At 37.3% G+C, this 14,455-nt stretch overlaps 1 protein-coding gene and 1 long non-coding RNA gene across 3 annotated transcripts; one reads left to right on the forward strand and one right to left on the reverse strand.

Annotated features, from left to right (window-relative positions):
• Nucleotides 1-5,269: 5,269 nt before the first annotated feature.
• On the reverse strand, nt 5,270-9,214 carry LOC143508558 (uncharacterized). Its single transcript, XM_076997174.1, has 7 exons — nt 9,056-9,214; nt 8,846-8,932; nt 8,681-8,758; nt 8,354-8,491; nt 7,963-8,085; nt 7,693-7,767; nt 5,270-7,597 (listed from the first exon to the last, which is right to left on the reverse strand). The coding sequence occupies exons 1-7, from the start codon at nt 9,179-9,181 to the stop codon at nt 5,423-5,425; spliced, it is 2,802 nt and encodes a 933-aa protein (XP_076853289.1). The 5' UTR covers nt 9,182-9,214; the 3' UTR covers nt 5,270-5,422.
• A 219-nt stretch (nt 9,215-9,433) lies between these two features.
• Nucleotides 9,434-12,878, forward strand: LOC143508559 (uncharacterized). Of its 2 annotated transcripts, XR_013129378.1 has the most exons (4): nt 9,434-9,574; nt 10,611-10,733; nt 11,458-11,547; nt 11,753-12,878. It is a non-coding gene; the product is annotated as an uncharacterized LOC143508559 (long non-coding RNA). The 2 variants fall into 2 exon arrangements; XR_013129377.1 differs by lacking the exon at nt 11,458-11,547.
• The last annotated feature ends 1,577 nt before the right edge of the window (nt 12,879-14,455 follow it).

The following is a 14,455-nucleotide window of genomic DNA, read 5'->3' on the forward strand; positions in this document are numbered from 1 at the left end:
CTGAACCAGGAGGTGCTATTTTTGAAAGAAACTGCTGTGTGGTCTTTTTATAATGAGACCAGATAATTGGCAGATGAATAATCAAGAAAAGAGATTATTAAAATGTATAAGGTCATTAGCATGAATTCTCTTAAAGTTTCTGTATGTAATAAAAGTAGAAAGAGGAAAAGTTTCAGTAGAGGGATTTGCTGAAAACACTTAAGAGGTTCAAACTGGATCAAGTTTCTGGCCCGTTAAATGAGTTGGAAACTGTGCATTGGAGATCAAAAGCATGGAGAAGAGAATGAAGGCTATTAGCAAAAGCCCAACTTGGATTATCCACATGCATGTTAATCACCTGATAGCAAAACACAAGAAGAGCTCACAAATTGAAGTTAAATACAACCAGATTAAAAAAAAAAAAACTTGAATATGGCTTAGGAGTTGGCTAGTAATATCGAATGGGTTTGCAGAATGACTCAGCTTTACAGTAAGTGTGGGATATGTCGTTATGACGTGAAGCAATTACTTGATTTTACTGTGTAAAATGATTTTGTAGTTGCCATGTTTAAATATTTTGAGATATCAGAGGACAGACCTGCTTGTTTTGGCCTTGTGAATTTGAGTTCCTTTTATAGCTTGTGCTGTTTGTTCCCTGTTTTCTTGTTACGTTTATGCACATCACTGATTTTGTGGGTTTTTTCTCTTTTTTTTTAGATTTGCCTTGTGCCTTTTCATTACATGCTTGAAGTGGATTAGCAGAGGGACGGCATTTGAGCACTGTGAATTCACCTGGTACTGATATTTGAACATTCTGCACATTTTCAGCAATTAGCTATTAAACATAGTGATGAAACAGAAAACGAGGAAGGAAACTCTTGCTCATAATCTTTCATGGGCTCCTGTCTTAGTTTGATGAATGCCCTCCCTACCATGCTGATGACTGGAAATACAAGGACAGGCATGGTTAACTTGCAATCTCCCGAGTTTATGGCTCATACCAAAGAAACAGGAAGGCAGGCCGTGCTTCTCCTCTCTAAAACTCTTTGAAAGTTTGAGGTGTAAACAAAGTCACAACTCAGGTCAAATAATATCTGACACCCACCCGCTAGCCGTCTCAATCTCCCTCTCTACCTCACACCTGTCAGCCCTCTCTCTCCCTCTCACTCTCTTGCTCACACCCACCAGCACTCTCCCTCTCACTCTCTCCCTCACACCCACCAGCCCTCTCTCTCTCCCTTTCACTCTCTCCCTCACACCCACCAGCACTCTCCCTCTCACTCTCTCCCTCACACCTACCAATCCTCTCTCTCGCCCTCTCTGTCTACCTCACACCCACCAGCCCTCCCGCTCACTCCCTCCCTCACACACACCAATCCTCTCTCCCTCTCACTCTCTCACTCACACCCACCAATCATCTCAATCCCTCACTCTTTCCCTCACGCCTGCCAGCCCTCTCTCCCTCTCACTCTCTCCCTCACACCCACCAATCATCTCAATCCCTCACTCTTTCCCTCACGCCTGCCAGCCCTCTCTCCCTCTCACTCTCTCCCTCACACCCACCAATCATCTCAATCCCTCACTCTTTCCTTCACTCCTGCCAGCCCTCTCTCTCCCTCTCACTCTCTCACTCACACCCACCAGCCCTCTCTCTCTCCCTCTCACTCCCTCCTTCACACCCACCAATCCTCTCTCCCCCTCTCACTCTCTCTCTCACACCCACCAATCATCTCTATCCCACTCTCTCCATCACATCCGCTGGCACTCTCTCTCTCACTCTCTTCATCACATCCGCCATCCCTCTCTCTCTCTCTCTCTCTCCCTCTCCCTCACACCCACCAGTCCTTTCTCTCTCCTTCTCACTCTTTCCCTTACACCCATCCTGCATCCTTGATGAATCAAAGCATGCTGGGCAGACTAAATAAAGCAGGTTGTTTCTCCCTGTTCAGCGTTCTTTAGGTTCGTAAAGCTAAGCCTGCATTTAGTAGCACTTGCTTTTTTTAGCCAGCCAACAGAGGAGAAACAACATGAAGAGTGGGGTACACGGCCAGGATTCAGTCAACAGCAACACACTATATATACTCACCTTATCGGCCACTGTAATAAACTAACATACTGGCTCACTGGACTTGAGTGAGAGGTGTTATTTCTAAATAACTTTCTCTACCGCACTGTACTGTGCAACGCTGTACACGAATTTGTTTCTCCGTGGGGCATTTCTTCATATTTTAATGTATAAGCTTCACTAAACAAATTCATATACATGCATGCTGAAGTTCTGATGTGAGCTTTGTGAATATTATGGATTTATTTGAATATCTGTTTGAAATGTTCTTATACACCAAAGTTGGGAGATTTACACTATATGCATCTAACTAGACACTTTACAAAGGAGAGTGGGAAAAGTCACCTGGAATAGTAACATTACAGTCAGCTGTTTTCAACATTTATCGTGATTATTAAGTGCTCATGCTGAAGCTGTTTAGATGCCCCATAGAGCAAAGACTAAACACAAAATTCCTCCAGTTCTTCCTTCCACTGTGTGTCATATCCTATTTACTGCATCCGAGAATATTGGGCATCAAATTTTTTACTGGGCATCAAATATTGTGCATTTAAGTGTAGAGAATAACGGGCCTTTATTCTTTGTGATATGGTAATGGCCTCTTGAAAAACAGGATAATTGGACTCCAACCCAGTAACCCTCCATTCAGCCTCACACATACCAACAAACAAAAAGCCCTGATTTGGGTTCAGTCCAATGTTCTTCCAGAGAACCTCATAATAAAATGTTGGGGACGATTATGAGACTGAGACAGTTACAGGAGGATGTCTAGATCTGGGTCAGTCCGGCATCTAAATTACAATAGAAAAAATAGATATATCAGGACCGTTGCATGGCATCCTGCAAAAATAAGGACCTTCTGTCATATCCAGGATGAGGAGCATGAGTGTAGACGCTAAGAATTGGCAGGCGTGTCCTGCAGTGTTACTCAGGACTGTGAAGAGGCCACTATCAATGCCTGGTGTCCTGTTCTGGGTCCTGCTGTTAGGCTAAATTGGAGGTCCACCAGCACTACGAATCTGGCCTTTACATGAAGACACATTTCCTCCTTAGATATGAAAAACAACACCAGCCCATTTGGTGACAGTCAATCCATGTTTCAAAGTGCAGTTTCCATTACTGAGTGGCAGCTACTGGGCGGAGAGTCGGAGACAGAGAGCGTTAGCAGAACGATATTAACCCCAGAGGATTTATAACACAACAAAAAACGCACGACACTAAGCACAGCTTAAGTGCAGAAGCAGATGAGGCGTGACCCTGACGACACTAGCTGGATCATCTCAGGTTCGAACTGGGGTGAACTGCCGGCACGATCCTTTTACAGGTGCCAGGGAAACTTGGGAATGATTTCTTACTTTTAATGGAAAGCAAAGAGTTCATCGAGGATCTGAAAGGATGAAGAGAGCTCGTGTAATATGTTCCATGTGGCACGCTCATTTAGTTTTTATTTTTATTGTCTTAAGGTGTTTCAAGGCTGCTTCTCTGACAGCAAACACATCTATCACAAGCTTCAGGGTTGAGGGGTATTTGGTTATTAGTGTGTATTTTTGTCTGTCATGCTATGTGTCTCAGCGCCGTTTGGAGTAAGAATTATAGGCTATGGCGCTCACCCCATGTTCACTTCCTTTATTGGAGGTTTCAAGCTTCCTGCGAGTTGTCATGTGTAGATTGGCTGAGACGTCATTGGGGCTTTGACACGCAGCTGGAAGTCACAGAACATCTGCTCATTTACTTCGCCGCAAGGGTTGATTATCGAAGGGGGTTACTGTGTGTGCGCACGCATGCATGTGTTATATGTGTGAAATTATCCTCAGAGCTTTTTATTTTTATAAAGCACGTAGAAGCATATTTTTATAATCTCCAGAAATAGAACTTGTGTAATGTAACAAATCCCATCTAAATGTAAAGATTTAACCTGAATTAAGGGTTAAACAGAAGGACCTGAACAGAAGACATGTCAACCAGTACAGAGAATATACCGAGAATCAGACGTGTCACACATTATCAGTGATCTTAGCTGTCATGTATTGACATCTCCAGTCCCAATATATCACCTAGTTTTGTCTCACCCTAGAGCTGCATCTCTCTGCATTCAATGTCTGTATATTTATCCCTATATATGCTCTTCTTTTTATTATTTTAAAGCCTTTTGATATCATTTGTAGCCCCACTCAACATTTAAATTTATATTTTTTAATGGTTAATGTTTGTTTTGTGGCTGTTTTATTAAATATTTGAACAAACACTGATGCACCCTGTAAAGCAACTGTTTTACAATATTTCATGAACTCCAAATCACAATTGTAGTGTAAATAACATCTCCAATAACTCTTGTAGTGTTACTATTGTAGTGAATTAAGCTCTGTGTGAAAGCTTTGAGAACTGCTTATAATGAGTGTAGATGCGCTGGAAACAGATACAGAACCAGTTAGGTAGTATTTACATTTAACTATGCTGTATTGTTCTTGTGGGGCCTTCTGACTCTGCTGTGCTTGCTGGTAAATGTCTCGCTTCCTGCTTTCCCAGGTAAAAATTAAGTATACTTTAATGTACTACCAATGTATTTTAATTTCAGCTAATACATTTCAAGTACATTACTTTTTTGTGTGCTTAATATAAGTACAAATAAAATATAATGGAAATGCATTAATTTCAAGTACATTTTTACTTTAGAAGTACTTCAGTGTACTTCATATAAGTACACTAATTCGAACTAATATTTTAATTGATCTTTAGTGTATTCAGAGAAAGTATACTACTTAAAAAATAATGCTGAATTATTTTAAGTGCAAATTCCAATGCAATAATTGCAAGTACATTTTATCTCAGCAGTACTTCAGTGTACTTCATATAAGTACACTAATTTGAATTCATATTTAAATTGATCTTTGGTGTATTCAGATAAATATACTACCCTAGTGCACGTTTGGTACATTATTTTAAAGTGTGCTTTGATGTGTTTACAAATATACAATAAAAGTACATTTCCTTAACTGACCTTTTCTGTTTAATGTTTTGAAATACTCCACCAGTTTATCAGTAAAATAGTAAAGTGCTAAAAGATATAAATGCATTATCCATTTTTATTTTTAAATGTAAATAATCTTTAGTTAGCTACTTTTATTCAAATATACCTTAGGGTTATTTTTTTAAATTGAAGTCACCTATTTTTTTATGTGATACAAAAATGAATTTGGAATAAACAGGATCAATAACAACAACAGCAACATACAGCACTTTTTAATACACTAAAAGCCTGTGTGGTCACCAGCATTTCTAATAATACATAATAATAATAAATAATAAATAATGCATATAACAGGACAATCTTGAAATTTATTTTTTGTAAGGTTTTTCTTATAGTTCTTCAGTTACTATTTAATCTCTCTCTACATTGTTTGGGAGAGGAATAACATACTCGTTGCCTCTTGATTGGACCAAAACAGCTTTCCTGTAGAACAGTTCAGTGGGCACTGCATACACATTCTTGGATTCCAACACTTCAGATACAAAAGTGGAAGCAATGTTCAACTGACCATCCCTGCAGAGCTGTCTACTAGTCTTCATGAGCTCTTTTACCAGTACACAGTGCATTGATAAATGCTGTCTTTTGAATACTACCATGCTAAGAATTCTACATAATCTTCCATCCTGTAATTCCACTGTTGAGTTAATTCTTTTTTTTAGACCTCTGTTACTGCTTGAATGATAGAGTATGCCTTTTATAATGAAACGGTGATAACATTCACAGTGTCTGACGGTAACACCCAGCAAGTTTTTGATAGCAATTGTTTGTAACGCAGACAGTTTGCCATGACAGGGTGTGCCAAAAACCCTGACATTTTCATTTAGGCTAGATGAATTAGAGGTTGATAATTTGTTGTTTATGAGATCAGAAAAAACGTTTTTAACCCCATCATTAGCATCTGCCATTATCTTTCCTGCTTTTTGTGTTAGACTCCTCCAGCAAAGAAATCTTTTAACTATTTGCTCAGGAACATGTGTGGTTCCACTGAAGTAATGTAACAGAGTGCCATTAAACGATTCAAAGGAAAAGGTTGATGTGGCCCACAAAGGCCCCCAATTCCTCACACTTGCTGCAATGTGTGTCAGTAGATGAACATTAAATGTCATATTTGCTGCTCCATATAACTTTTCAAACAGCATAGTGAACTTTTTGAGAGCTCTTTCCGCTAATTCAATGTCACTGTGTTTCACTTTTTGTCCCAAAAGAATGTGCATAGCAAACACTAACAGAAAAAGGTGGTTCCAGAATTTCTTCACTAAAACCCCATTCAATGTTGGCAGAGCATAGAATAAGAGGAATGACCTCCACTCTGATGCTTTCCAATATTTTCTGTCTGCCACAGATCGTGGTACTCTAGTTATTTCAACTGGGGGTTTAATTGCAATGAGCTCTTTGTCAATGTTGTCTGCTTTTGTTCCTATGTACCACTCTTTGTCATGATGTTTTGAGTCAAACCACAGTTTGGCTAGTTGTCTGGTCACACCAAGGCAGACACAGTGCTGATACTCTGGAACAAATCCATTTATCATTTGAAATGTCTTGAGTTTCATTAATAATGAAGGTCCTTTTACTCCCATTACAGGATTCTCGGGTGTTGCAGCCATTGCATCATGAAAGTGCTCAGCTTCATTTCTGAGATGTGGCTTTGGGGCTTTGTTTATGTAAGGACCACCTCCAACATGATAACAGAAATCACATCCATAAAACCCATTAAACTGTTTGGTGTTTCTTAGAAGTGGGCGAGCAACTGAATCTGAACTACATATGAGAGCATACACTTTGGAGACATGCTCTATGTTTGCTGAGTCTTTCCACTTAATGCCATCTCTTTCTAGAACTAACAGCTCATCTACAAATGGCTTCAGAAATGTTAACATGTTGGGCTTCTTCTCCCCAAACCAGAGGCACGGAAGACAGATATTTGCCTTACGTTCTTTAGGTTCAAGTTCTATGACTTGGCATTGAATGGGCCAGATTTGATACTTTGAGCTCTTGAACACTGGTATCCCATCACAGTTCCAAATTAAAGATATGTCATCCTCACCCAATTCACCAGAATCTTTTAGCTTACGGTATTCTTCTCCAAATTGTATATCTGATATCTCATCTGCAGACAGCTGATCTTTGTTTAAACTTGTCTGTTTTTGTTCAAGCAATGTTTTGAGCTGTGAAGCCAATTTAAGCACTAGAAAGAAACACCCACTTTTAAGACAGCTCTCGGAATCAGTTATTGCATGACAAGCACTACATTGTAGTTCACTTGTATTATCCCCTAAGTAGTTTCCACATGCTGGACAATAAAAATGTGGTTGATAATTTCCATACTGTCCATAAGCTTTGTGAAAAAGATATGTGGTCACTGGTGCCATGCCTGGTAAATGCTCATTGAAAATCTTTAATAGATGTTCCAGTGCCACCGATGTCAGATTGTGCCTTAGTACATAAGACATGAGTAAGAGCAAACTTTGTCCTTTTGTCAGTGGTGCTCCAGGATATGCAAGATCATCTCCATCCAAAGGGTCTGTCTGTGAAGATATTACATAGTAATAACTTTAAATAACTCATCTACAGAAAAAGACTGCTTTTGTACTCAAAACATACGATAATAAAAGCTAACAACCTTGCTCTTTGGAATCTCTTGCTGGTCAAATGTTGTGGCAGAGTCTATGTGTTCTGGTTGCGTTTCATATAATTCCTGTAAGAAATATTTATAAATCTGTAATATTTAAACTAGTGTTGATGTTGACAATTAATATATCATTATTATGGGAATATTAATGATAGTAATAATAATAACCTTTATTTCTAGATCAATTTTCATACTAGTGACAGCTTATTATTTTTTTAGAGCTTCAGTTATATTTAAAAATCTTCATTGAGTAACTGTTACCTGTACTTCTGTTTGCATATCCTGTTGATCCCCTCTTGCATAAGTGAAAGTGCTGTCTGGGTATGCTGTCTGTGGCAATTCCAGCACTGAGTGGGACTGTCTGCATTCTTCGTCTCTGGCTAGCTGCATAATATGTGCAATCAACATAATAGAACATTGTCAAATGAAATAGAAACAGCAATTTTACATGATTATATCATATTTTAAGAAAAGACACACAGCTTTAAAATACAAGGACCGTACTTATCAGTGTTCTGACACATGACAGGGAAAATTAATGCACAAATATTCCCATTTCATATAATCTTACTGGAATGACAATAATGCAACAACAATTCAACACAGTCCCATGAATGAATCTACATATTTCCAAATTCTGACATTTTAGTACCTCTGATGAACTTTTGTTTGGTGTTTCCTGCTGCTGCTCTTCTCCTGCTGAATTGACATGATGCTTTCTTATTATGCTTTCATCATATGGCTGACTGCTTGCTCCCTCTTCTGTAAAAGGTTCTTCATCTGGAACATTCTGATCATGGGACAGTTCATGGATGTATTAAGCAATCTTTATATAATAACAAACGAATACAATTCTGAATGAATGAAAACTTAAGAGTAAAGTATTTTGCAGATTCTCTGTACTAATAAAATTAAGAAACAGCACACAGATACTGACAATTAAATCTCCTGCTATTGAATTTTATCTTATTGATTTTACCTGCATGTCACATGTGGGAATGAGTTTTGAGTATGCCTCCAAAGAAGATTTTTCTTCTCCATTAAATGAAAGTGGAATCTAAGGAATGCAGTTACAATGTCAATGTGTAATACGTTAATTAAAACATCCATAATTTGTATTCTTGTAAATGGAAACATAACATACCTCTTCTAAGACCTTTCTTTTTGTGTTTGTGTCTGAGGTTGCACAATACAGGTATTTCTTGTAATTTTCTCTACTGTATGAAGTATTCTGCAATGAACAAAACATTCCCTTGTGGTCAAAATTAACGATTCATATTACAATATAATACAAATATTATTTTCATAATTATTGTTGTTGTTAATAAGAGAAGATATATAAAACATGAAATACCTCTTTCTCTTTTGCAATCCGTCTGTGTTTGGTAGCTCTTGAAGGTTGTTTCGACTCATCCAGTAGATATTCTTTGTATTGTCTTTTAGATGCCATGTCTGCTGCAAAGCGTTGTATTTTTCTCATAAAAACGCGCGCATAGTATCTTAAACGTCCTCGTTTGATTTCAACCAATCACTTTAAAGATACAGAGAGCCAATTACAGCAGACTATGTGTTCATGGGTACTTAGGATTTATTTGTTAACTCAGTCACAGCTGTAAGTGTATCATAAGGTCGGGTACAGTTCGGGGAATATTTCCAGTAGAAAACGGCACCGTTTAAGTTCGGAATATTTGATTTCAGGGACAAATCAGTTCATGTCGAAAGTACTGACATTGTGACACTCCAGTACACAAAGCAGCTAGTTCAGGTATTAGCAGGCCGGATCTTTGGATCGACGACGGGTGGATTGACGTGTACCAGGCTAACAGGAAAGACCCACAAAAGAAGGTGGCCGCAAAACTGCTATTACTAGGAGGTATGTATTCTCATAAGTGCATTCCTGTAGGCTTCTAGTCTTCATACCTAACATACCTATTCTGAGACTAAAATAGCGAGCGAGGTAAACTATCTAGTATGAGTGAGCGGTTTTCCTTGCGCGAAGTGATTTTCCTCGCTCGCGATTTTTGTCTTGGAATTGACACACGCCATAAAATAGTTGAATGGATATGCTTTCTACAATAACCAAACGTGAGAACATGTCACCCCCGCCATGAAATGTACTCCCGTTGGAAGTTGCGTTTGGTCGGCCAAAGCCTCCGTGTTTTCCAGTAAAGATACATGCAATGTTTTACAATTGCTTCAAGTAAACGTTCGTTTATAATTGTGTGCACAGCTTAGAAAACACGAAGGATGTTTTTATGGCAGACAAAAAATCCACCCGTTCTTAAAACTAAGAACGGTGCTTCTCGTGGTTGGGTACACATGAGAAGCACTATAAACTCCATTTTACTTGAAGTAATTGTAAAGATAACCCCCACCTCCAACCAATGAATTAACTGTGATTAATAGACTATTACATTATATACTGTGTGTGTGTGTGTGTGTGTATATATATATATATATATATATATATATATATATATATATATATATATATATATATATATATATATATATACTGTTAAAAAAAATAAAGGGAACACTAAAATAACACATCCTAGATCTCAATGAATAAAAATCTTTGAAATCAGTTGAAAATCTCTCATTTCTACCTGTTGTCTGTTCCATTTGCACAAGAGCAGTTGAAATTGATTCACAATCAGTGTTGCTTCCTATCTGAACACGAAGTGTTTTATATATATATATATATATATATATATATATATATATATATATATATATATATATATATTATGGTAGAAAGGAATAGGTTTGTTACTAAGACTTTACTTTATGGCTACCTGTAAATACCTTGCTTTATATGTAATTACGTTTTTATGGAATCTTGACAAAGTTACTGAAAAGACATGCTGTAGATATTTTGTCTTACCTTTTATGTTTGATATTCACAGACAACTATAAGGTCTTGATAGAGAAAAAAGGCCTTTCTTAGGAATGAGGACATGTGGATGATGGCAGCTGAGAAGAGAGGGGTTGCACAGTGTACCACCTCAGTGGATGGAAGCAAACCAAAGGTTGATATTATATAAATAAATTGATAAGTAGCTAAATATGTTTTTTTTTCTACTGTGGGAGCTTTTAGCTACTCTGCCCCGTTTCTTTGGAATGCCCTTCCTACTCAAATCCGCAATATTGACTGTCTATCTACCTTCAAATCTCTGCTTAAAACCCACCTATTCACATTAGCATACTTCTGACTCCTCATTTTCACTTCTCCCTGTGTGTCTTATATTTTATCTGGCTGAAAGTATTTGAATATATGTAGATCTGTTTGTCTGATTTTAATTTATTAACTGTTGTAAGGTGTCCTTGAGTGCCATGAAAGGCGCCATCATTAAATAAAATGTATTATTATTATAATTATTAATATCTGGTCCATAGGTGATAAAATTAGGAAAATAAAATCTCAGATGATCAATAACATGACAAATTACAATAAGTTATTATTTACAAAAAACTGCAAAAGGGCAGAAGCCATGTGTGTAAATGAAGTACACCACATGAATCAATGAGCATTTAACAACCTGAAGAAATCTTTTTTGAATGATTTTAGAAGTCTCACATCATTCAGAAGGAATTTTGGGACACTGTTCTTTGCACGTTTACGTAGCTTTAGTTCATTGAGGTTTGTGGGCATTTGTTTATGCACAGCTCTCTTAAAGTCCTGCCATTTTAATTGGGTTGAGGTCTGTAGTTTGAGTGGCTATTGCAACATCTTGGTTCTTCTCTTTTTTTTAGCCATTCTATTGTAGATTTGCTGGTGTGCTTGAGATCATTGTCCTGTTGCATGACGTAGTTTTGGCCAAACTTAATTCCTAAATGAAAAAGGTAAAGGTGCACTTAATTTTTCATGTACCGATTTAGCAGTTTTGCATATTTTAAATGAATCATGACACAGTAATTTGTGATAAGGTGTTGTTCATCATAGGTTGTGTTTTTTAAAATGTGATGACTTTCTAAGCAGATGTTTTATGTCCTGTTACATAAATCCATAGAAAATTAAAGAGGATGTAAATATATTTTCTGGACACAGATTTTCCTGGGCAACACAAGGGTGCAGGTCAGCAAAAGCTGCTTCCGAAGATTAAACCGGACACTGTTCACCCAAGAATTAGCCATGCTTCTTTTTGGGAGGGATGTGTTGGCTTCCTCAAGTCTAACTGGAAATTCAGCACTTGGAACACCAAAGGATCAGTTAGACCCGGAAAAGCTGAGTGCCCTTGTTAGTATGTATTTTTGATTTTTCTTCATTTTGGTGTTTTTATAATGACCAACTATGGTTCTAGAGAGCTACCTCCCTCAGAGCCTAGTTACAACCACAATTTGCTACACAGTTTTGGTTTAAGTAAGGAGCAGGATAGCCTATTGGATACAGGACGGAACTAAACTCTGCAAGAAGGTAGCTCTCCAGAACCAGTGTTTTTAGACCATTTGAGATAACCAGTGAACTGAATAAATCTACAATAAATCTACAAAAAAGGTAATACTATGCCTATGAATTAGCACAAACCATTTTGAGAAGGACTGTTGGCTGTTTTACCATTCTGCAAACAAATCTTTAAAAAAATGCTAACACAACAGAACTGCCTGCTACAGGACATGCAATTGGGATACCTCTAACCTTAACCCTAACCCTAGCCTGTTCCAATGCCTGAGCTATTGTCAAAGCAGTTTTAGTCATTTGAATGCATTGTATTAATACTCATCACTTGTCACTTGTTTATTTAGGTTTTATAATGTGTAATTTGTGGTATATGCCTTACAAAGTTCACAAGCATTATTTATCATTTTGTTATTTTCTTTTTGTACTGATGCTGTACTTTTGGAGTTTCCTGGTACAAGTGTGTCAGAAGTGAGAGCAGCCATTAGAAGAAAATGCAATAATGAGAGTTTTGTGTACAAAAACAAACAGTATAAAATGTAGTGTAGTTATGTAGTTATTAAGTTATGTTTTGTTTATGTAAATTTTGTGAATTTGACACAGAACTGTTCTGAATACAAGAGCAACTGTTTAGGTTTCTGTTTGGATCTAATATACAGCACTACAAGCTACACTTCACAACACTTGTCTGTGCTGTATTTCAGTGTATCTAAAAGGTTTGGTTATTGTGGAAATACACAAAGCATTTTATAAGTCAATAAAAACACTTTAAAATATATATATGGGCATTGTGTTGATGTAATTAGTTAAATTCAATACCTAACACACAGTAGAGCTGTCCCGCAGGTGAAAAAAGTACACCAAAGTACACTTACATTTATATTTTGTAATGCATTTATGATAAATGTGCTATTGTGTAATAAATATGTTCTTAGTATGCTATAGTGCCATTACAAAGACCAATGGTGCTTAATAAAACATTTATTATGTTTTATTAATATACTAATAGTAATCTTAAAGGTGGATTTAAACATACTCCAAGTTCACACAAAGTATGTTTTTAAAATAAAGATTTGGTGGGAGAAAGTATACTATAGATGCACTTAAATAGACTTAGTGGTGTCTAAAAATAGTACAGTTGAGTATATTTAGTTATGTTTAGTACAATTTTAGTAGTAATAAAACATGCATACAGCACACTTAAGTACAAAGTTAGTGTGTGAAAATAGCACATTTTTAGTATATTTATCATGATGCACTGAAAGTGCACTTAAATTAAGTATATTTCAGTACACTTTTTTTGCCTGGGAGAAAGTATACTATAGGTGCACTTAAATAGACTTAATGGTGTCTCAAAATAGTACAGTTGAGTATATTTAATTATGTTTAAGTACAATTTTAGTAGTAATAAAACATGCATACAGCACACTTAAGTACAAAGTTAGTGTGTGAAAATAGCACATTTTTAGTATATTTATCATGATGCACTGAAGTATATTAAGTGCACTTAAATTAAGTATATTTCAGTACACTTTTTTTTTGCCTGGGTTGTGAAAAACCCTTGGGGACAGAAGGATGGGGACAGAAGTTTGAAGGCTGAAGCACAGACACATCTCAGAGAGAGAGAGAGAGAGAGAGAGAGAGAGAGAGAGAGAGAGAGAGAGAGAGAGAGAGAGAGAGCATCTTTGTTTAAGCAAAGCCTGGTAGCCTTCCCAGTAGATTCACACTATACACAGGATTAGAGGCAAAGTCACAGGAACGGAGGCAAACAAAGATGCCATTTGGTTCTGGATCAGCTCTGCGGCATCAATGGGGAGTTCTGACATTGGCTCTGCTGCATATGCCAAGGCCCAATGGGGATAAGCAGACTCTTCTGAAAGACAGCCAGAAGGGTGAGGAACAGCACATAAAAAAACAGTGGACACCCAGTGGAGAGAATCTTGAAGAGGAGTGGTCTCTTAGCATGCAGTGTAGCCTTGTGCAGTGTATAATCCTCCTTACACCACGTGGACATAATCTAGGAAAGTGATGGGACATCTGTTTACACAGTAGGCCTACCTGAATATTTAACCCTGAACTGATCTCAAAATCCTTTGATGTCTGTTTATTTGTATAATTTTCTGCTTCTTTCAGTTAATAGAATATTCAATTGCACAATTACCTATTTTTATTCAAAGTGCACTGCATCAGTTCATTACAAAAGCAATTAGCAAGGTGGTAACATGTGTTTATGCAGGTGTATGTACACACACACACACACACACACACACACACACACAGAAGGACAGCGAGCGAGAGCGAGACACCTAGCAGAAGATGTCTGTCCCTGTCTGTCTCTTAACATCAGGAAATCTA

This window comes from Brachyhypopomus gauderio, chromosome 2 (genome assembly GCF_052324685.1).
Source record: "Brachyhypopomus gauderio isolate BG-103 chromosome 2, BGAUD_0.2, whole genome shotgun sequence".
NCBI classification, from domain to species: Eukaryota; Metazoa; Chordata; class Actinopteri; order Gymnotiformes; family Hypopomidae; genus Brachyhypopomus; species Brachyhypopomus gauderio.